The sequence below is a fragment of the Suncus etruscus genome, chromosome 15, assembly GCF_024139225.1.
Source record: "Suncus etruscus isolate mSunEtr1 chromosome 15, mSunEtr1.pri.cur, whole genome shotgun sequence".
Taxonomy (NCBI): Eukaryota; Metazoa; Chordata; class Mammalia; order Eulipotyphla; family Soricidae; genus Suncus; species Suncus etruscus.
The window spans coordinates 59,130,792-59,151,107 of record NC_064862.1 but is presented as its reverse complement, the minus strand read 5'-3'; the positions used below and the strand labels follow the sequence as shown (position 1 = coordinate 59,151,107).

Sequence of the window (20,316 nt, the reverse complement as noted above, 5' to 3'; positions counted from 1 at the left end):
TGAGGATGACGGCCGGAGCCTGACATCACAGCTCAAGGAAGTGTTCAGGACTGTGACAGGCAGAGGGAAAAGGGTCCTGTGACTGCCTGCCTGTGGGGTGGCGGGCAGGTGCATCCATCCATCCTCTGCACTCTGAGCTTCCTGTTGATTCCAAGTCATCACCGCCCCCTTCTCTTCCACAAGACTCACCATTTGGCCCTAGGATCAGGCAGGGACTTCTTGGAGCGTGTAAGGAAAAGGACTGGTGGGGATAATGTGAGGAGCAGGGACTGTGGTGGGTTTGGAGGGGTATATGGTAGTACCAAATGTTGGGGAGATGGTCACTGGGGCCCTGGCAGGGTACTGGGTGCAGAGAGAAATTGGTGACATTGGCGTGTCAAGGGATTTCTCTCTTTGGGATCTGATTAATCTGGTCCTCAACCTCTCTCCTGATCTCCCCAAATGACCCCTGTTTCTCCCCCATTCTCCACCACTCAAGATGTTCCTTCTACATTCTCATGAACTATCTACTACCCCAAGCAGTTCCTTCCCAGGGCTTCATGTGCCCCTTATTCAGCCCCCCTTTTTTGGTCTAAGACTTCACCACTTTAAGACCCTCTACTGAGCCCAGTCAGGGAAAGTTGTGCCAGGAAATAGGTAGTGGGATATAGAGTTTACCTCTAGTGGGTACCTCTACCTGAGGGGACTGAGCAAAATCGACTGAAGGACCCCTGAGGGGACAGTGCAAATGCTGGGACAAAGAGGGGTATTCATCATTGGGTGTACAGATTATGGTAGATATACTCTGGATCCTGAGATCCTGAAATCCTCCTTGGCCCTCACTTCAGGCTTTGCTAAGGCCACTGTGTTCAGTATGTTCAGCAGGTGCTGGGAGCTGACCTTGGGGGAGGTGACGCACACCTGTCCTCCAGCCCCAGGGCAGGTATGAGAGACAGCTGCCACGTTATCAGGAACACATTTCCTGGGTGTCCAAGGCCTGAGTCACAGAGGTCTGGGATGGAGCCCTACCCACTGGACTCCCCACAACCCCTTAGCTGCCCCCATATGCCGCAAGGCCACGTGTCTATGTTTACACCTTTATTATCCACTCTTGCCATCCTGAGGATTCCAGGGACCAAAGTAGCAGGCTGCAGTCCTGTGGGTGGAGTGTGTGTTCTGCTCGAGAGAGAGAGCCGGTCGGGCCACATTCCAGCCCAATGGGCGGGAAGTGGCGTTGGAGGAGATGAGAAGGGGGAGATTTCTCAGCCCTGGATCAGAGGGATCAGAAGCAGTAGGAACAGCGCCATCTGAGGAGAGCTGGAGGCCCTTCCCAGTTCTGGGGGGCAGAGGTCACTGCTTTCTGGGGGCCAGTGGGGGGAGTCACTGGGAGACAGGAAATGGGCCTCTCCCACTGTCTGAGAGATCCAGGCCTCTTCAGAGCCAATGGCGGCAAACAGCTCGATGCTCCCTCGAACAGCCATGCCCACCAGGGCCCAGGATCCCCCTTCAGTCTGGCACAGGAGGGGAGGGGCCGAGGTCACCTGCAGAGTCAAGTCAAAAGGGCGTCACCCACCTGCCTCCTTGGTCCCCAGAGCCTCCTCTTTAGGGGTCAGACACATCCTGAGGCATCCAGACCTTTCTGGTCTCTGTCTCTCTGTCTCTCTCTGTCTCTCTCTCTCTCTGTTTCTCTCTCTGTCTCTCTCTCTCTCTGTCTCCCTCTTCCCATGTGGGGCACAGCACTCCAGATTCCTTATCCTACACTGCACCAACTCTCCCTTCCCTGGATGGGGTTTTCCCATTTTCCCAGCTGGGTACCTCACATGTGTCTTCCTGCCCCTCTGTGTACCGAACACACAGTGTCCCAGGGGGAAGAAGGCCCTGATACAGGCAGTGGCAGAGCCTCGGGGTTAGTATGGAGACGGCCGCCGCCAAGGGAACTAGAGAGAGGAAAGCAGCTTTTGAGGATCTCTGGCTGCCCCAATTACTTCTCACCCTCAGGCCTGAGTCCTCACCTCGGTTCCGGGGGTCCTTCCAGCCCAGCACCCAGCAGCTGGTCCCCAAGGGGACACCTCTGGAGTGAAGGCATATTGGCAAGGCTGATGGGGAAGGTTCCACCCGGGAGCGAAGCTCCAAGAGGGCCACGGGGGGCTGAAAGCCCAGGTGGCGGGGCAGGCGTATGCTGATGACCAGGCGGGAGACCTGGTGGCCCTGTGGTAGGGGGTTGGCCCCTGCCCGTCCCAGGTACACTTCAATATAAGGCACTGCCGTAGCGCCCAGCCTGTGGGAGAAAGTCAGGGTCAGGCCTGCTTCCAGTCTCCCCAGGCTCCGTGTCCTTCCCAGCCCAGCGCCCTGTTACCCTTTCCCACCTATCCTGTCCTCAGGACTCTCTGGGACTGTAGGAGCTGGATCCAGAGCCTCCAGTGGGATCTTCCCCCCAACCCAAGCACACACACACCCTGGGGCCCCTGAGGAGTCCTCAGGCCTCTCCCATTCCCCTCCTGCCCAGGAGACAGGGAGACCCACCTGAGGACACAGTGAGTGGCTGCCAGGACCCAGCCTGGAGCCACAAGGATCCCAGTGCAGACTCGGTCACCAGCCACATGTACTTCTGCCAGCCAGGGCCACAATCCCTGCTTTGCAGCAGGTTCTGGCCGCAAGCCGCAGGCTGGGAAAAGGAGGTGACCACCTCAGTGAGGCCTCACAGTTTATCCTTATCACGGATCTATGCAGCCCCAGAAACTAAGTCCTCACCCCCGTGTTCTGTGTGTGTGGGGCAAGTCTCTGTGTCAATCTTCTCCCACTCAGCGCCCCAATCCCAGTCCAGCTGGTCTTCCAGGTATGCTCCCCGAGTCACATGGCTAATCCACGGCCCATGGTTCTGCAGTGGGGAGAAGACTCTGGGACGGAGGCAGCTGCGGGGATAGTATTGGACTCCAGCCAGGAACCAGGTCCCTTTCTCCCTGCACAGAAGGCTCCACTGCGAGAAGTTCTGCAGGGGAAAATGGCGAGCAGACTAGTGACTGGCCTTTCTCTACTGCATTTTGAGTTCTTAACACAATTCCCACCTACAAACTGTATAAGAAATTAGGGTACAGGCTGGAGAGATAAGTTAAGGCATATGCCTAGCATCCCACGGGCCCCTGTTCAAATTCTGGACTTATAAGACTCCTCCTCCCCCTGAAGGCACTGCCAGGGAGTCATTCCTGAGCACAGAGCCAGGAGGATCGCAATGTGTGCCTTCCCCCTCAAGAAAATAAAAAAGCAAAGCTCCGGGCCCGGAGAGATAGCACAGAGGTGTTTGCCTTGCAAGCAGCCGATCCAGGACCAAAGGTGGTTGGTTCGAATCCCGGTGTCCCATATGGTCCCCCGTGCCTGCCAGGAGCTATTTCTGAGCAGACAGCCAGGAGTAACTCCTGAGCACCGCCGGGTGTGGCCCAAAAACAAAAACAAAACAAACAAACAAAAAAGCAAAGCTCCCCTTGATTTTTTTGTGGCACTGGGGATGAACTCAGGGTTGCACATATGCATGGCAGATATTCTACCTGTAAAATTCTCTTAAAACGTAGAGGAGGGTGGCAAGACAATACCTCCCAGGGTATTGTCCCAGACCCCCTCCTCCAGCTAGCTCTGCAGGGATACCCTTCCCGGCCTGCACCCCAGCATTCCTGGTGCCCGCCCGCCCCGGGCCCGCCTCCACCGCACACCCAGCAGCGTCCCTCCTCTTCCTCCTCCTGGTAAGCGGGACACAGCGCGTGCGGCGGGTCTCCGGGCGGCGGCACCGACGTCCCCTGGCGGCCATAGAGGCAATGACACCACCAGCTGTCCAGCAACTCGGCCTCCAGCTGCGAGCTGGAGCCGGGCGCCGCGTCTGGGAGCAAAATGGGGAGCTCGTCAGCACCGCGGGGGCGTCGGGCCCCGCCGCCCCGAGCCCGGAGCCCTGCTCACCGCCACGGCCCCAGCGAGCCAGGCGGCAACGGCTTCCCGGCAGGAAATAGTGCTCCGGGTAGGGCAGGCACACGGGCCTCGGCGCCGCGCTCAGGTTGACGGGCGCGCGCAGCTGCAGCAGGGCCAGGTCGGCCGCGTCGTCCCAGGAGGCGTTCTCGTGCGGCACCAGGCGCGCCACCCGCTCCGTGCCGGGCCGCGAGGCCAGCAGCACGCGCCAGGTGTCCAGGCCCCGGGGCGCGCGGTCCGAGCTGATGGGACTGCGGGGCGAGGGGGCTGGAGGTGCGCGCGGGTTCTGCGCCCTTCCCGCCCACCCCGGGCTGGAAACCTGCAGCCTTTACACACACACTGAAAACTGGGAACCCGCTGTAGGAGCTGGATCCAAAGCCTCCAGTGGGACACACAGACCCGGGGAGACACACACACACACACACACACACACACACACACACACACACACACACCGTAAACTAGAACCCGGACCCTGCTGTAAGAGCTGGATCCAAAGCCTCCAGTGGGACACACAGACCCAGACACACACACACACATGCACACAAACACACACTGAAAACTAGGACCCGGGGACACACACACACACACACACACACACCCCGAAAACTAGGACCCGGACCCGGGGACACACACACACATACACACACACACACACACACACACACACACACACCCCGAAAACTAGAACCCGGACCCTGCTGTAGGAGTTGGATCCAAAGCCTCCAGTGGGACCCACACAAAACTAGAACCCGGACACACACACACACACACACACACACCACACCCTGCCCTCAACCCAAGGGCTGGGCCAAGTAGAGTCTCCGGCTGAATTCGAGTTTCCACTCACTCCTGAAAGCAGCTGGCCGGGGCCAAGACCCAGTTTTCAGACACCAGCGCTCCGTAGCAGGGTCTGGATCCTGGCACCATCACCTGAGCCTCCCAGGGCCAGATCCCTGGCCGTGGGGCCTTCCCGCACTCTGAGGAGGGAGGGCCTGGGTTAGGAGGGGCACGAACCCTCAGCACCTCCATCCCCGCTTAGGTCTCCCAGGCCTGGCTCACACCCTGCGCCCTGCCCCTCACCTGGCAGGGCGATGGTACAGTTTTCTTCTGTGGGTTCCTGGGGGCCTGATTGGGACTCTGGGGGCTGGGGGGGAAAGGCAGGCCCAGTCTCCGAGCCCATCACCTGTTCCCGGATCCATCTCTCATAGGAGGCCACAGCAGTGAAGACCCCTGGGCGGTTCCTCCGTCCACAGCCAAAGCCAAAGCTGGTGATTCCTGCCTGGAACCATCGTCCGCCTTCCTCACAGACCAGGGGTCCCCCAGAGTCTCCCTGATGAGAGATGACTCAGTATCAGGGCCACCTCCAAAAGATTCTGCACCTCTTTTTCTTGACCTAGTAGAGAGCCAATTCTCTGAGAAATGTGTCTTGACTGGGCCTTGCTATCTGTAGTCCCTGTAACTCGAAGTAGAGGAGTGTTAAAAGAAGAAAGGGAGGAGTAGGAGCCTGAGCGATAGCACAGCATGGGTGTTTTGCCTTGCAACCGGCTACCCCGGGTTTGATCCCAGTGACCCAAACGGTACTCTAACCCTGCCAGGAGTGATTTCTGAGTACTGAACTGGGGGAAAAATCCTAAGCTCTGCTGAATATGGCCCCCAAACAAACAAAAATAAATAAATAAATAAAAGGGAAAAGTAGCCAAATTCAAGAGCACCAAACTAATGCCCAAAGGCACAAAGGGCTTGCAGGTCTGCTTCCAAGCCACACTGCTTCCAGTGTAGAGGAGGAAGATGCTGTCAGAGACAGGCTGACATCCCTGAGTTTTGGAGCACATGTCTGCATGGAAGAGTCCCTGAGCACTGAAGAAAAGAAGAAAGGAAGTCCTAGTGCCAAGAAAGAGGGGCTAGAGAGATAACATGAAGGTAAAGCATTTTGCCTTGCATGAGGAAGGACGGTGGTTGGAATCCCGGCATCTCATATGGTCCCCCAAGCCTGCCAGGAGTGATTTCTGAGCGTAGAGCCAGGAATAACCCCTGAGCGCTGGTGACCCAAAAACCAAAAAAAAAAAAAAAAAAAAAGAAGAGGAGATGTACAACACAAGGGGGCCTGGGCAGGGATGGAGAACAGGGCAGAGGTGACTGTGGAACAGCACTTAAAAGACAGTGAGTAGCCCACATTGAAGTGCTCTAAGCAACCACTGGCAGATGCATACTGGGGTGATATCTGGTTATATTTAGGAGACCCTTCTCAACTGTGCTTGGGATACCATGGTGTGCCAGGTACATGCACCGGCCCTTGGTGCTGTCTCCCCACCCTAGTGTTCTAACTAAGTCTGCACGGTCCTACTGATAGGCCTATGTTGTACTAGAGTCAGATGATTATGTTATTATCCAGAAACAGGTGTTTCTATAAACACAGTCATTTGAGGAAAGTTTTGAGCGGAAATCATTAAAATATATGTTGGCTCTCAAAAGGGTATTTGGAAAATTCTTTTCTATGAAGAATTTTTACTTTTATGAGTTGATTTTTATTTATTTCTTTTTTTTGGTGGGGGATCAAACCTGGGTCAGCCATGTGTCATGTGCAAGGCCTTATTCACTGTTCTGGATCCATAACTAATTTTTTAAAAAGATAATCTTTGAGTTTTCACTAAAAACAGTGGAAATTGGATGTGATATAATAATTGGAATGTGATATAATATTAGGATGTGATATAATAATATAAAATACCAATTTAACTCTTATTAAGGACCAGCATACTCCCTAAGTGTTTTTACATATACAAATTCATTTAATCATCACAACTGCTATGTGAGGTAAGTAGCACTATTATTTCCATTTTCTAGATGAGGAAGTCATATGACTTGGCAAAAAAAATAAATCAGGCTGGAGTGATAGCATAGCAGGCAGGACATTTGCTTTGCATGTAGCCAACCGGAGTTCTATCCTTAGTATCCCTCATGGTTCCCTGAGCCTATTAGGAGTGATTTATGAGCACAGAGCCAGGAGTAACTCCCGAGCACCACTGGGTGTGACCCAATCCCCCCCAAAAAACACCAAACCAAGCAAAAATCAATAACAACCCCCCAAATCCCACATTACCAAGGTCATGTAGCTTGTAAGTGCAGTATTGAACCTCTAGCTAAACTGGTAAAACCTGGCAGGTACCACTGCACCACTGTGCCAGAATAACAGTGCCACTTGTGCCTCAAGAGTTCTGTGTGTCTGTAGTCTTGACATCAGTACCATCCAGTGGCAATCTCACCCTCTTTTTTGCAAGTGAGGCCCAGAGAAATGTGGGAGATGAAATCTGTTTTCCATTTTCTTCCTATTGTCTAGGGCCCAGCCTGCCCTGCCAGGTGGGGCAATCCCCACCCCTCACCTGGCAAGTGTCCCTGCGACCCTCCGGATAGCCAGCACATAGCATCCCTGGCAGTAGCTGGAAAGTCAGGTTGAAGGGACCTGGCCGGCTGTAGAGACACTGACAGGCTGTTTCACCTAGCAGCTTGAGCTCCACTTCTTGTAGCACCCAGGGGAGAGGCAGGGGGTCTGCAGGTAGAATCAGAGAGTAAATGCTGTGAGGCAGGTCTAGAGCAATCCCTCTGCCTCCCCACCCCCTGGGGATCAGATTCGACCCCTTTAGATGTCTCCCAGATAGCTTTATTGAGATGCCATGTCACCTCCACCCACTACATGCAAAGTCACATCTTCCTGCTGCTCTCCGCTCTTCTACAGTCTGTCTTGGACTGTATACAGCATGTAATGCCATGGGAGGTGCTTGTGGTATAAGGGTGCCTGGCCATGAAAAGATGCCTGTGGCACTAGAACCACTAAATTTTGAGCACTGACTCATGCCATGTGGGTTCCCAGGGGAAATCTTTTATCAAAAACACTTGTCTTGGGGGCCGGGCGGTGGCGCTAAAGGTAAGGTGCCTGCCTTGCCTGTGCTAGCCTTGGACGGACCGTGGTTCGATCCCCCGGTGTCCCATATGGTCCCCCAAGCCAGGAGCAACTTCTGAGCACATAGCCAGGAGTAACCCCTGAGCGTTACCGGGTGTGGCCCAAAAACCAAAAACCAAAAAAAAAAAACAAAAACAAAAAAAAAAACACTTGTCTTTCTTTGCTTTCTTTTTCACATTTGAGAAGCCTGTGCTTTCTTGAACATGCACTTCCTCTCTTTTCCCTCACATTTTTTAGGGGTTTGGGTTTTTGGGCAGTGCTCAGGAGTTACTCCTGGCTCTGTGCTCAGAAATAGCTCTTGGCAGGCTTGGGGGACCATATGGGATACTGGAAATCGAACCCAGGTCCGTCCCAGGTCGGTTTCATGCAAGGCAAACACCCTATCGCTGTGCTATTGCTCTGGCCCCAAACCCGAACCGCACATCTTTCTAAATAAGTTTCAACAGGGGTGAGAACAATAATAACACAGCTGGTAGGGCGTTTGCCTTACATGCAGCTGACCCAGATTCAATCCCTTGCATTCCATATGGTCCCCTGAGCCTGCTAGGGGTGATTTCTAAGTGAAAAACCAAGTGGCGCTGGGTGTGGCCCAAGCCCCCCCCAAAAAAAACTTTTAATGGAAACAATGTTGCTTCACTAAAAAGAAAACAAACAAAACCCATCAAAGAGGGTCAAAGTATGTGAAATGCATTAAGTACCTCTGTGCTAGACACTATTCTGTAAACATCACTGATAGCTCTCATATGATCCACTCACAGTCCCACCTTCAAGTTTTTTTGTTTTCTTTTGTTTTTCGTTTTATTTATTTATTTATTTATTTTGGCCACACCCGGTGACGCTCAGGGATTCATTCTCCTGGCTATACACGTATGCTCAGAAATCGCTCCTGGCTCGGGGAACCAAATGGGACGCCCGGGGGTCAAACCACTCACAGTCCATGCGTGCAAGGCAGATGCCTTACAGCTTGTGCCAACGCTCTGGCCCCCCACATTCAATTTTTTTTGTTTGTTTCGTTTTTTGGGCCACACCCGGCGATGCTCAGGGGTTACTCCTGGCTGTCTGCTCAGAAATAGCTCCTGGCAGGCACGGGGGACCATATGGGACACCGGGATTCGAACCAACCACCTTTGGTCCTGGATCGGCTGCTTGCAAGGCAAACGCCGCTGTGTTATCTCTCCGGGCCCCCACATTCAAGTTTTTTTTTTTTTTTTTTTTTTTTTGGTTTTTGGGCCATACCCAGCGATGCTCAGGGGTTACTCCTGGCTGTCTGCTCAGAAATAGCTCCTGGCTGGCACGGGGGACCATATGGGACACCGGGATTCGAACCAACCACCTTTGGTCCTGGATCAGCTGCTTGCAAGGCAAACGCTGCTGTGCTATCTCTCCGGGCCCCACATTCAAGTTTTTATAAGAATAAGTAGCAAAGTACTTTTCGAGTTGTGTCCTAAATACAGCAAATACAAAAACTGGAAGATGGGTCTGGAGAGATAGTATAGAAGGCAGGATGCTTTGGCTCAATCCCCAGGACCCCTTATCCCATATGGATGTGCCCCAAAAAGGAAAGAGAGAAAGCAAGAATGAGAGAGAGAGGGGCCGGAGAGATAGCATGGAGGTAAGGCGCTTGCCTTTCATGCAGAAGGACAGTGGTTCAAATTCCGGCATCCCATATGGTCCCCTGTGCCTGCCAGGGGTGATTTCTGAGCATAGAGCCAGGAGTAACCCCTGAGTGGTGCCAGGTGTGACCCAAAAACCAAAAAAAAAAAAAAATGAGAGTGAGTGAAAGAGAGAAGAAGAAGAAGAAGAAGAAGAAGAAGAAGAAGAAGAAGAAGAAGAAGAAGAAGAAGAAGTAGGAGGAGGAGGAGAAGGGAAGGAGGTAATAGGATGATTTCAGTCTTTTATTTTATTTTTTTTGTTTTGGGGCTTGCTTGGGGTGATTCCTGGCTCTGTTCTGAGGGATCATTCATCATATGTGGTTCTATGAACGGAATCCAAAATTTGCACTAAACTCAGGTTTTATTTTATTTTATTTTATTTTTATTTTTATTTTTTTTGGTTTTTGGGTCACACCTGGCAGTGCTCAGGGGTTACTCCTGGCTCTATGCTCAGAAATCGCTCCTGGCAGGCACGGGGGACCATATGGGACGCCGGGATTTGAACCACGGACCTTCTGTATGAAAGGCAAATGCATTACCTCCATGCTATCTCTCCGACCCCAGGTTTTATTTTATTTTTATTTATTTTTGGTCCACACCCTGCCGTGCTCAAGGGTTATTTCTGGCTCAGTGCTTAGGCATCACTCTTGGCAGGCTCGGAGCACTATGTGGGGTGCTAGGGATAGAACTCTTGTCGACTGCATGCAAGGCAAACGCCCTCCCCATCCCCAAACCCAGGTCTTATTTTGAGTCTTTGAGAGTAAGAAATATGGCGAGAAGCTGCTGACCCTTATCTGAACCTCCGGCTTCTCCTCCAAGGGATAGTCAACCATCCTTGGGCTCAACTTTCTGGACCCGCTCCCCAGGTTCCTCCTAGAGAACCCCTAGTTTAGTAGGCGTTGTCTTCTTCTAGGCCCCTGGCCTCCTTACGGCGGCGTCCACTCACCAGCCTCCTGAACGTTCCCCCAGCCAGTGGCCCAACAGCTGGTTCCATGAGCGAAGTGGTGCGAGGCGCGGGGCAGGCAGATGAGCCTCACGGAAGCTCCGAGCTTGGCGGGCACTGTCAAGCGCAGCAGGGCCAGGTCGGCACCCAGCTCCACGCTGCTGTAGTTGTCAGGCACTAGGATAGATGCCACGGAGCGCACCTGCGCGCCATCCAGGGGCCCATCCTGGGAATGCACACCCAGCAGAACTGACCACTCGGCTGCAGGTTCCAAGGTTCCGTTCCTGCACCAAGGCCGACATGTGAGGTTATAGTGACCTTTGGAGGAACTTGGAGCCCAGGAGGAAGTTCAGGGGGTCTGCAGGAGCAGAGAAACACTGGTATCTGGGGCAATCGGGGTGGAGATGGGGAAGGAATGGGTCCCATTTGGAGGAGAGTGGGGAGACCATATCTGGTCAAGGGATGAGCCTGGTTGACCGGTAGCCTCAGTATCCCCCTGAAAACCAGGATCCTCTCTGGGCTGGAGGGGGACGGGGACAAGGGGTGTTTATTACTGGCTAGCCTTGAGTCTTGGGGGTCAAACCGGGGCAGGATTGGCATTTGAAGAAGGGGTGAAGACCGATACTCACTCTACAAAACAGTGGGCAGCTGAGAGGACCCAGGAGGGGGCGATGAGGGAGCCACCGCACACATGCCCTCCCCTGTGATAAAGGCTCACCTGCCATGGCCAGGTGCCTGGGTGCGCATCTGAGCCCCCCATGATTCGGGCAGAAGGCTCAGGGCGACCGCAATCTGCAACGAAAGTCAGAGCTCACCCCTGTCCTTTGCCAGAGTTGTCAGGCAGAGCCCTCTCCTCCCCTAGACTTCAGTTTCTCACCAGACAGAACACACAGGACAGAGGCCCCTCTAAGTTTCTGATCCCTTCCAGAAAGTTCAATGTCAGCACCTACCCAACCTTCACACCATCAAGACCCGAGGACCCCACTCCTTACCCAGATCTCCAGGCTCTTCTTGGGTGGGACTGAGAGCTGGCAAACAGAGGGTACAGAAGAAGCTGCTGGTGGATCCCGCCCCCCTTTTTCCACTCCCCACCCACCTGCTTTTCTTTTCCAGCATTCACCGCCCTCACAGCTTTTCCCTTTTTGGTGACTTTTCTGCATCTGGGTTCTTACCTGCGTCCTGGGAGACTCCTAGGACAGGGGTGATGGCTGGAAAGGCATGAGGGAGTCTGGTGAGACACACTTTATAAGTCCTCACACTTCTCCCTCCTTCCACACACTTGTCCTCTCCTGACACCTCACCTTTTCTTCTGATCCCCCCTCCCCTTCCTCCTAGATGCCCCACTCCCAGGCAGAACACAAAAAATGAGGCCCCACATCCTTTTGCAGCCATCCCCTTTTCCCAGAGGTACCGAGCATCACAAGTGGGATGACCAGGCGCTGGCGCTGGGGCATGGCCGGTGGACTGAGTTGGTGCCCAGGCAGAGGGAAGTAAGTCCCAGCACAGCTGCTCTGAGTCTGCCTCAGAGCCAGCAGATCTCCTGATGGTCCCCAGCTGCCCCACCCTCCCTGGCTAGAGCCCATCTGGGAATCTGAGAGGATCTGGGCTGGAAGGGAGAAGTAGCGAGCCAGAAGGCCCCACCCAGAGCCCTGTGGCCTGTCCCATCTCTGAAGATCAGAATGGGGGTGGGATGCAGCTGTCCTGCTCCAGTGCACCTTGGGACTGAGCAGACTCTTGTGGACAATGGTCAAAGGACTTCAGGGGCAGGATTGCAGGTGCACTGTTGGGACAAGGTGGTGGTCCCCATTGACCATGACTCATCAGAGACTACACTTGTGTTTGGGGTGAGTTACACCAATGCCTTCACCTTTTCTTCTCACACAGCTCTGGTTACTGGAATTGCTGGCCTGGTCGAAATGGGAGCCCTATGGAATTCAATCTCATCCTAACAAAAGGATCACAGATCCCGGCTGGTTGGACTGGTCAGAGGATTCTCTAAGGGGGCTGGGCGGATTGACAGGCAGGGAAAGACTCCATCCTTCTGTGTTAGACAAACTTTTGCTCTTTGTATGACCTTGAGAAAGCCCCTCAGTGTCTCAGTGTCTATCAGTACACTCTCATTTAACAACATGCAGTGGTAGAGCCCAGGCCTTACATGTGCCTTGAATCTGGGTACCACATGAAGAAGGAAGAGGAAGAGAAAAAGGAGGAGGAGAAGAGAAAGAAGAAAAAGGAAAAACAGGGGCTGGAGAGATAGCACAAGCAGTGCTTGCTTTGCAAGCAGCCGATCCAGGACTTAAAAGTGGTTGGTTCGAATCCTGGCATCCCATATGGTTCCGCGTGCCTACCAGGAGCTATTTTTGAGCAGATAGCCAGGAGTAACCCCTGAGCACCACCGGGTGTGGCCCAAAAACAAAAACAAAAACAAAAAAGAAAAAAAGAAAAGAAATAGGAAAAACAAGGAATGCAGATAAGGGGGCATAACGAGTTACAAGGGCCCTAAAGTGGAGCCATGATGCTGTTCAGGAATGGCAGCTCTATAGCTCTCATGGCTCAGAGATGCTGACACAGGAGGCAGCACATGCTCAGAGACTAAACAGTGGCCTGTTATACATAGGGACAGATCTGTGCTATACATCAGTTAGAACTATTCAGAACAAGTGTGTCAGTCTGGTGGCTCCTGTTTCATGTGGGGGCATAGTTTGGTATTGCATGGACTCCACATGTCCCTGATTCTAATTGCCCAAAGAAATTCCTGCTTTTCTTTGGTTTTCCTCAACTCAATGTGTCAATGCTTCCTGGTATCTGAGAACAAACAGGGAGCTGCCACAGCCCTTTGCATGCTTTTGCCTCCTTTTCAATCCTCTGGTTTGTGAGTCCTTCTGTACCCCAGAGCCTCCTTATCTTGGTGGAGGGTCAGGCTTTACTTGGGTGTCTTTGGTACCTGGGTTATGGGGAATTTCTTTTCCTGTCCTAGGGAATTAAACCCAGTTTTTTTTTTTTTTTTGTTTTGTTTTGTTTTGTTTTGGGCCACACCTGGCGGTGCTCAGGGGTTTCTCCTGGCTGTCTGCTCAGAAATAGCTCCTGGCAGGCACGAGGGACCATATGGAACACCGAGATTCGAACCAACCACCGTTGGTCCTGGATCGGCTGCTTGCAAGGGAAACACCGCTGTGCTATCTCTCCGGGCCCCTAAACCCAGGTTTTATGCACACCAGGCATGAGATATTGAGTCACATCCTCCTCTTTTTATTTTAGTTGTTGCTATGATGCAGGGTGAGAAAATAACCCAGTACACCTGAGTTCCAGGTAATGTGCTCTGCACCTGAACCACACACAGGCCCATTTCAGGGATTTTTTTTCTATTTAATTTCCTTTCCTCCTTTTCTTTTCTTTCCTGCTTTCCTTTCTTTCTTTTCCTCTCCTTTCCTTTCTTCTTCTTTTTTTAATTGAATGTCTTTATTTAAGCACCATGATTACAAACATGTTTGTAGTTGGGTTTCAGTCATAAAAAAAGAACACCCCCCTTCACCAGTGCAACCTTCCCACCACCAATGTCTCTGATCCCTCCTCTCCCACCCTCTGTATTCGAGACAGGCATTCTACTTCTCTCACCATCGTCATGATAGTTGTCAGTGTTGTTGTTTCTCTAACTGAACTCACCACTCTTTGTGGTAGGCTTCATATAGTGGGCCCTTCCTTCTAGCCTTCATCTCTATTGTCTCTGTGTATTATTACAATAATGTCTTTTATTTTTCTTAAAATCCATAGGTGAATGAGACTATTCTGTGTCTATCTCTCTCCTTCTGACTTATTTCATTTAGCATAATAGTTTCCATGTCCATCCATGTATAGGAAAATTTCATGACTTCATTTTTCCTAACGGCTGCATAGTATTCCATTGTGTAAATGTACCATAGTTTCTTTAGCCACTCATCCGTTGTCAGGCATCTGGGTTGTTTCCAGATTCTGGCTATTGTAAAGAGAGTTGCAATGAATATAAGTGTGCAGAAGACATTTTTTGTATTGTGTTCCTATGGTATATTCTTAGGAGTGGTATAGCTGGATCATATGGGAGCTCAATTTCCAGTTTTTTGAGGAATCTCCATATTGTTTTCCATAAAGACTGGACTAGATGGCATTCCCACCAGCAATGAATGAGAGTTCCTTTCTCCCTATATCCCCTCCAGCACTGATTGTTCTTGTTCTTTGTGATGTGCATCAGTCTCTGTGATGTGAGATTTGCATCTCCCTGATCATTAGTGATGTGGAACATTTTTCCAGGTGGATTTTGGCCATTTATATTTTTTCTTTGAGGAATTGTCTGTCATTTTCTCCCCATTTTTTATGAGGTTAGATTTTTTTTTTAAGTTCTATCAATACCTTGTATATCTTATCTGATGGGTATTGGGTGAATAGTTTCTCCCATTCTGTGGGTGTTCTTTGTATCCTAGTCACTATTTCCTTTGAGGTGCAGAAGCATCTCAGCTTAACATAGTCCCATCTGTTGTCTCCACTTCCAATTGTTTGGACAGTGCTGTTTCCTCCTTGAAAATGCCTTTGGTCTCAATGTCATGTAGTGTTTTACCTATATGTTCTTCTATATACCTTATAGCAGGGGTCTCAAACTCACGGCCTGTGGGCCGTTTGCGGCCCTCCATACGACATTTTGTGGCCCTGCTCTAGAGGAATATTTTTTTGTTTTGTTTTGTTTTAGTTTGCGTCACACCCCCAATGTTCAAGGCTTACTACTGACTTTGCACTCAAGGATCACCTCGACTTTGCCTCCTGTGGCCCTCAGGTAAATTGAGTTTGAGACCCCTGCCTTATAGTCTGATATCCAGGTCCTTAATCCATTTGAATCTGATCTCTGTGCATGGTATTAGATAGAGGTCTGAGTTTTCTTTTTTGCATGTGGCTGACCAGTTGTCCCAGCACCAACTGTTGAAGAGGCTTTCCTTGCTCCATTTTTCATTTCTTGCCCCTTTATCAAAGATTAATTGGCTGTATGTCTGGGGATTTCTTTTCGATCCTCTTCTGTTCTCCCCTCCTCTCCCCTCTTCCCTCCCTCCCTCCCACCCTTCCTCCCTTACTTCCTCCCTCCCTCCCTCCCTCTCTCCCTCCTACCCTTGTTGCCTCCCTCCCTCCCACCCTTTCTACCTTCCTTCCACCCTTCCACCCTTCCTTCCTTCCTTCCTTCCTTCCTTCCTTCCTTCCTTCCTTCCTTCCTTCCTTCCTTCCTTCCTTCCTTCCTTCCTTCCTTCCTTCCTTCCTTCCTTCCTTCCTTCCTTCCTTCCTTCCTTCCTTCCTTCCTTCCTTCCTTCCTTCCTTCCTTATCACACCCAACAGTGCTCAGGGATTACTCCTGGCTCTGCACTCAGAAAATTCCTGACAGGTTTTGAGGACCATATGGAATGCTGGGAATAGAACCTGGGTTGGCCAGAGGCAAGGCAAACACCCTATCTGCTATATCAATCCCTCTTTTTTTTGGGGGGGGGGGTTTGGGTCACACTTGGCAGCACTCAGAATTCACTCCTGGCTCTACGCTCAGAAATCGCTCCTGGCAGGCTCGGGGGACCATATGGGATGCTGGGATTCGAACCACCATCCTACCTCTGTGCTATCTCACCGGCCCCAGCTCTTTTCTTTTCTTCAGGTGAGCTCTTACATTAGGGATGTCCACTTTCTGGAACTGCTGGTCCTGTTGCTTCTGTGTTTAAGGAAAATGACTCTTTGTATAACTTCTGCAGCTGGGCCATTACTGAGACTGTGCTCAGCCTTTATTGCCTCAGGTGGGGATTCTGTGAGTTCCTAAATTTGTTTATTTAGGTGCTCAATTATTATAAAAGACTTACAGAGCCAAACAAATTAAATGAAAAGCTTGTTTGTCTTTTGCTTTGTTTTCTGAATCTTTTTGTTTTGCTTTGTTTTTTGAACCACATAAAGTCATGTTCAAGGTCTATTCCAGGCTCAGCATTGGGGAAACTATGAATTGCTGGGGGTCAAGACTGGGCCTCAAAACTGAACCTTCCGCATATGCTTTCCAGATCATTGAGCTAGCTCTTTGGTCTGTGAGAACTTACTTTACTTTCTTTTTTTTTGGGGGGGGGGATTTGGATCACACCCGGCATCGCTCAGGGATTACTCCTGGCTCTATGCTCAGAAATCATTCCTGGCAGGCTTGGGGGAACATATGGGATGCTGGGATTCGAACCACTGTCCTTCTGCATGCAAGGCAAATGCCCTACCTCCATGGTATCTCTCTGGCCCCTTATTTTACTTTCTTTATTCATTTAATAAAATATATTACTTAATTGAATCACTGTAAAATATAAGTTACAAAATTGTTCATGATTGAGTTGCAATCAGACTATGTCCAATACCAGTGTCCCCTGTTTACTTCCGCCCTCCCCCACCTTCTCCTCTGCCTTCTCTATGAAAGATATTTTTCTTTTTTTTTTTTTTGAAGATATTTTTCTTCCTCTTTCCCTCTGTCTTTTAACTTTTTTACACACTGTGGTTTGAAATATTGTTACTGAAGGAGTATCAGGCATATCACTTTAATTCCTTTCAGTACCCAGTGCTTGTCCAGAGTGATCATTTTCAACTATCAATTATAGTGGTCCCTTCTCTGCCTTAATTACACTTCCCCGCTCTTTGTGGCAGGCTTCGTACCATGGACTGTTCCTCCTAGGCCCTTTGCTTTTTTTTGTTTTTCGGCCACACCCGTTTGATGCTCAGGGGTTACTCCTGGCTAAGCGCTCAGAAATTGCCCCTGGCTTGGGGGGACCATATGGGACGCTGGGGGATCGAACAACAGTCCTTCCTTGGCTAGCGCTTGCAAGGCAGACACCTTACATCTAGAGCCACCTCACCAGCCCCAGGCCCTTCGTTTCTATTATCTTTGGGTATTATTACCACACTACTTTTTTTATTCCTCTAATGAGTGTGATAATTTTATGTTTATCCTCCATGAAATACTTATTTTAATTGGTGCTTTGAAGCCTCTAACAACATGCTTATAAATTTGTCTCTTTACAGGCTGTTAATATAAGTTTAAAGACAGAAAATCTGGGGACCTGAGCAACAGTATAGGGGGTAGGGTGCTTGCCTTGGATGTGGCTGACCCAGGTTTACTCCCTGGCATCCCATAGGTTCCATGAGCCCACCCAGAGTGATTCCTGAGTGCAGAGCCAGGAGTAACTCTTGAGCAATGCCAGGTATGGCCCCAATGCCCCTTGCCCCCGAAAAAGGACAGAAAATTTGATCTCTCAAAAGGCTAATTGTGGCTGAAACTTAGGGACTGGAGAGATAGTACATGCAGATGACCTCAGTGACTCTCAGCACTGCATACTCTGAGAACTGCCAGGCGTCACTTCTGAGCATAGTGCTTGAAATAGCTCCTAAATGCCACAGGGATTGTTCCCTCCTCCAATTCCCAAGAGAAACAGACTGAAGGTTTTGGGGCTGGAGAGATGGCACTGCTGATGATAATCAGGTGCATGCAGCTGTTGTAGAAGATCACCGGGTATGGCCCCAGACAATCCTCTCAGCACTATCAAGTGGCACGGAGAATCCTCAGCACGAAGAGATCTTCACCAAAATTATAGACTAAAACAATTCTGTAAATGAAATAAAAGAGAATATGCTGATTATTTTTTTTATCAATTTGAAATATTTATTTTTTTGTGGAGAACATACCCAGCAATGTTCAGGACTCCCTCCTGGTTCTGTATTCAGGGATTCTTCTGGTGAGGTTTGAGTGACTGTATGGGATGCAGGGAGTCAAATCTGGCTTGACTGTGAGCAAGACAAACCCTTTATCCCCTTGTACTGATATTCTGGCCCCTTGACAATATTTTAAAGCAATATTTAGGTAAAAAGGAAATAAATTATAAAGCTAATAGGCTAAAAACTTAATGGGGTCAGGATGTAGCTCGGTGAAATAGCAAAAGTTTTGCAAAAATTGTGCTTGGATATGAGTCCTGTGAAAAGGAAAAGAAAAAAGAAAACAAAACTAAACTTATTTCTCTGGTTAAATAACAACTTAACTTACCGGGTCCTTATGAAAATAAATGACATTGGGGCTGAAGTGATAGCTCAGTGGTAGGTCATTTACCTGTATACTGCCGACCTGGGACAGACCCCAGCATGTCAATCCCCAGCATTCCATATAGTCTCTGGAGCCTGCCAGGAGCGATTTCTGAGTGCTGAGCCCTGAGTATTGCCCAAAATCCAAAAAAAGTATGACCCAACCCCCCAAAAAGATATGGATGATTTGACTGATCAACTCTATAACCCTTCAAAAATCTTCCAAGAAAAGTGATTTAAGTTCTAAATATGTAAGTCCAGGCTTACCAATACACAAACATGAATAAATTGTCTTTTCAAAAGGTCCTTTCCACACTCACTTCAATAATAGGGCCACTCTCAGAACAGAACTAATAGCCTTAACCCATGTAATTATTTGACTGCAGGCTGCCATCACTTATACTGCCTTTGAAATGACTCACCATTTTGCCATATTTGAATAACAAATTGGATTTTATTTTATTTTATTTTTTGGTTTTTGGGTCACACTCAGGGGTTCCTCCTGGCTCTACACTCAGAAATCGTTCCTGGTAGCCTCGGGGGACCACATGGGATGCCGGGATTCCAGCTATCGACCTTCTGCATGTAAGGCAAACACCTTACCTTCATGCTATCTCTCCGGCCCCATCAAATTGGATTTTATATGTTCTCAGGGCAACCACTATTTTTTTCTTGGAGGGCATTCTAGTGATGTCAGTAATATAGGGTGGGGGGAATACTCATGGATTGGTGTTTGGGGGTCACTCTCCATAGTACTTGGAAATTAAACCCTAGAATCCCACATGTCAAAGCCTTTAGAGTTATCTCCCGGTCTCTCAGAACCACCAATTAAACAAAATAGCTAGGGCTGGAGTGATAGTACAGTGGGGTGGGCATTTACCTTTCACATGGGTGACCCAGATTCAATCTCTGGCATCCCATATGTTCTCCCAAGCATGCCCAAGAGTAATTCCTGAATGCAAAGCCAGAAGTAACCTCTGAGCACTGCCAGGTGGGCCCCCACAACCCCCTAAAAATGCAAAACAAACAAACAAACAAAAGCTATGGGGCTAGTACATGCTTTGGAGGAGGTACAGGTAGAACCCTGCACTACATATAACTCCCTGAACACCTCCATGAGTGACATATGGGTGCTGAGCAGGCATGTTACTGAGGTATAGGGGATGTAGCTTACTATAGATGACTGGCTTGAATGTGTAAGGCTCTGAGTCTGATACTTGGATATGCAAAAATAATTAAAGATAAATTAAGGAGGTTGGAGTAATAGTACAGTGGGTAGGGCATTTGCCTTGCATGAGGCCAACACATACTCTATCCCTGGCATCCTATATGGTCCCCCAAGCCTGCTAGAAGGGATTTTTTTTTTTGTTTTTGGCCCCCACCCAACCGTGCTCAGGGTTTACTCCTAGCTCTGTGCTTAGAAATTGCTCCTGGCAGGCTCAGGGGCCCCATAGGGGACCCCAGGAAATGAACCCAGGTCTTTCCTGGGTTGGTCTCATGCAAAGCAAAGCCCTACCACTGTACCATCGCTCTGGCCCCAGGAATGATTTCTAAGCACAGAGACAAGAGTAACCCCTAAGCGCTGCCGGGTGTGTCCTTCCCTCCCAAAAAAAGATAAACTCTTAAGTTCCTAGGCCTTCTGATACTACCTGAAAACTTAAGGCAATAGGATAGACTGCTCAAGTTGAGGAGATGGTTCAAAGGTTTAGAGTGCGTGTTTTGATATGGGAGCCCAGGTT

General features: G+C 50.0%; 1 protein-coding gene across 1 annotated transcript; it reads right to left on the bottom strand.

Annotated features, from left to right (window-relative positions):
* Positions 1-1,187: 1,187 nt before the first annotated feature.
* Positions 1,188-11,940, bottom strand: PRSS36 (serine protease 36). Its single transcript, XM_049788126.1, has 15 exons — positions 11,898-11,940; positions 11,659-11,694; positions 11,479-11,514; positions 11,116-11,278; positions 10,490-10,770; positions 7,314-7,480; positions 5,014-5,263; positions 4,781-4,910; positions 3,925-4,181; positions 3,684-3,847; positions 2,731-2,968; positions 2,503-2,644; positions 1,992-2,257; positions 1,795-1,916; positions 1,188-1,520 (listed from the first exon to the last, which is right to left on the bottom strand). The coding sequence occupies exons 1-15, from the start codon at positions 11,938-11,940 to the stop codon at positions 1,242-1,244; spliced, it is 2,574 nt and encodes an 857-aa protein (XP_049644083.1). The 3' UTR covers positions 1,188-1,241.
* Between the last annotated feature and the right edge of the window lie 8,376 nt (positions 11,941-20,316).

What these genes read in the sequence shown, in the direction of transcription:
- PRSS36 (XM_049788126.1), bottom strand. Translation starts at nt 11,940, where the DNA reads ATGCCCCAGCGCCAGCGCCTGGTCATCCCACTTGTGATGCTCG. An exon ending in AGAAGAGCCTGGAGATCTGG is followed by an intron (nt 11,279 to 11,478) that starts GTAAGGAGTGGG and finishes CTTTCGTTGCAG; the next exon opens with ATTGCGGTCGCCCTGAGCCT. An exon ending in AAGAGGAGGGACGCTGCTGG is followed by an intron (nt 2,969 to 3,683) that starts GTGTGCGGTGGA and finishes TTTCCCCTGCAG; the next exon opens with AACTTCTCGCAGTGGAGCCT.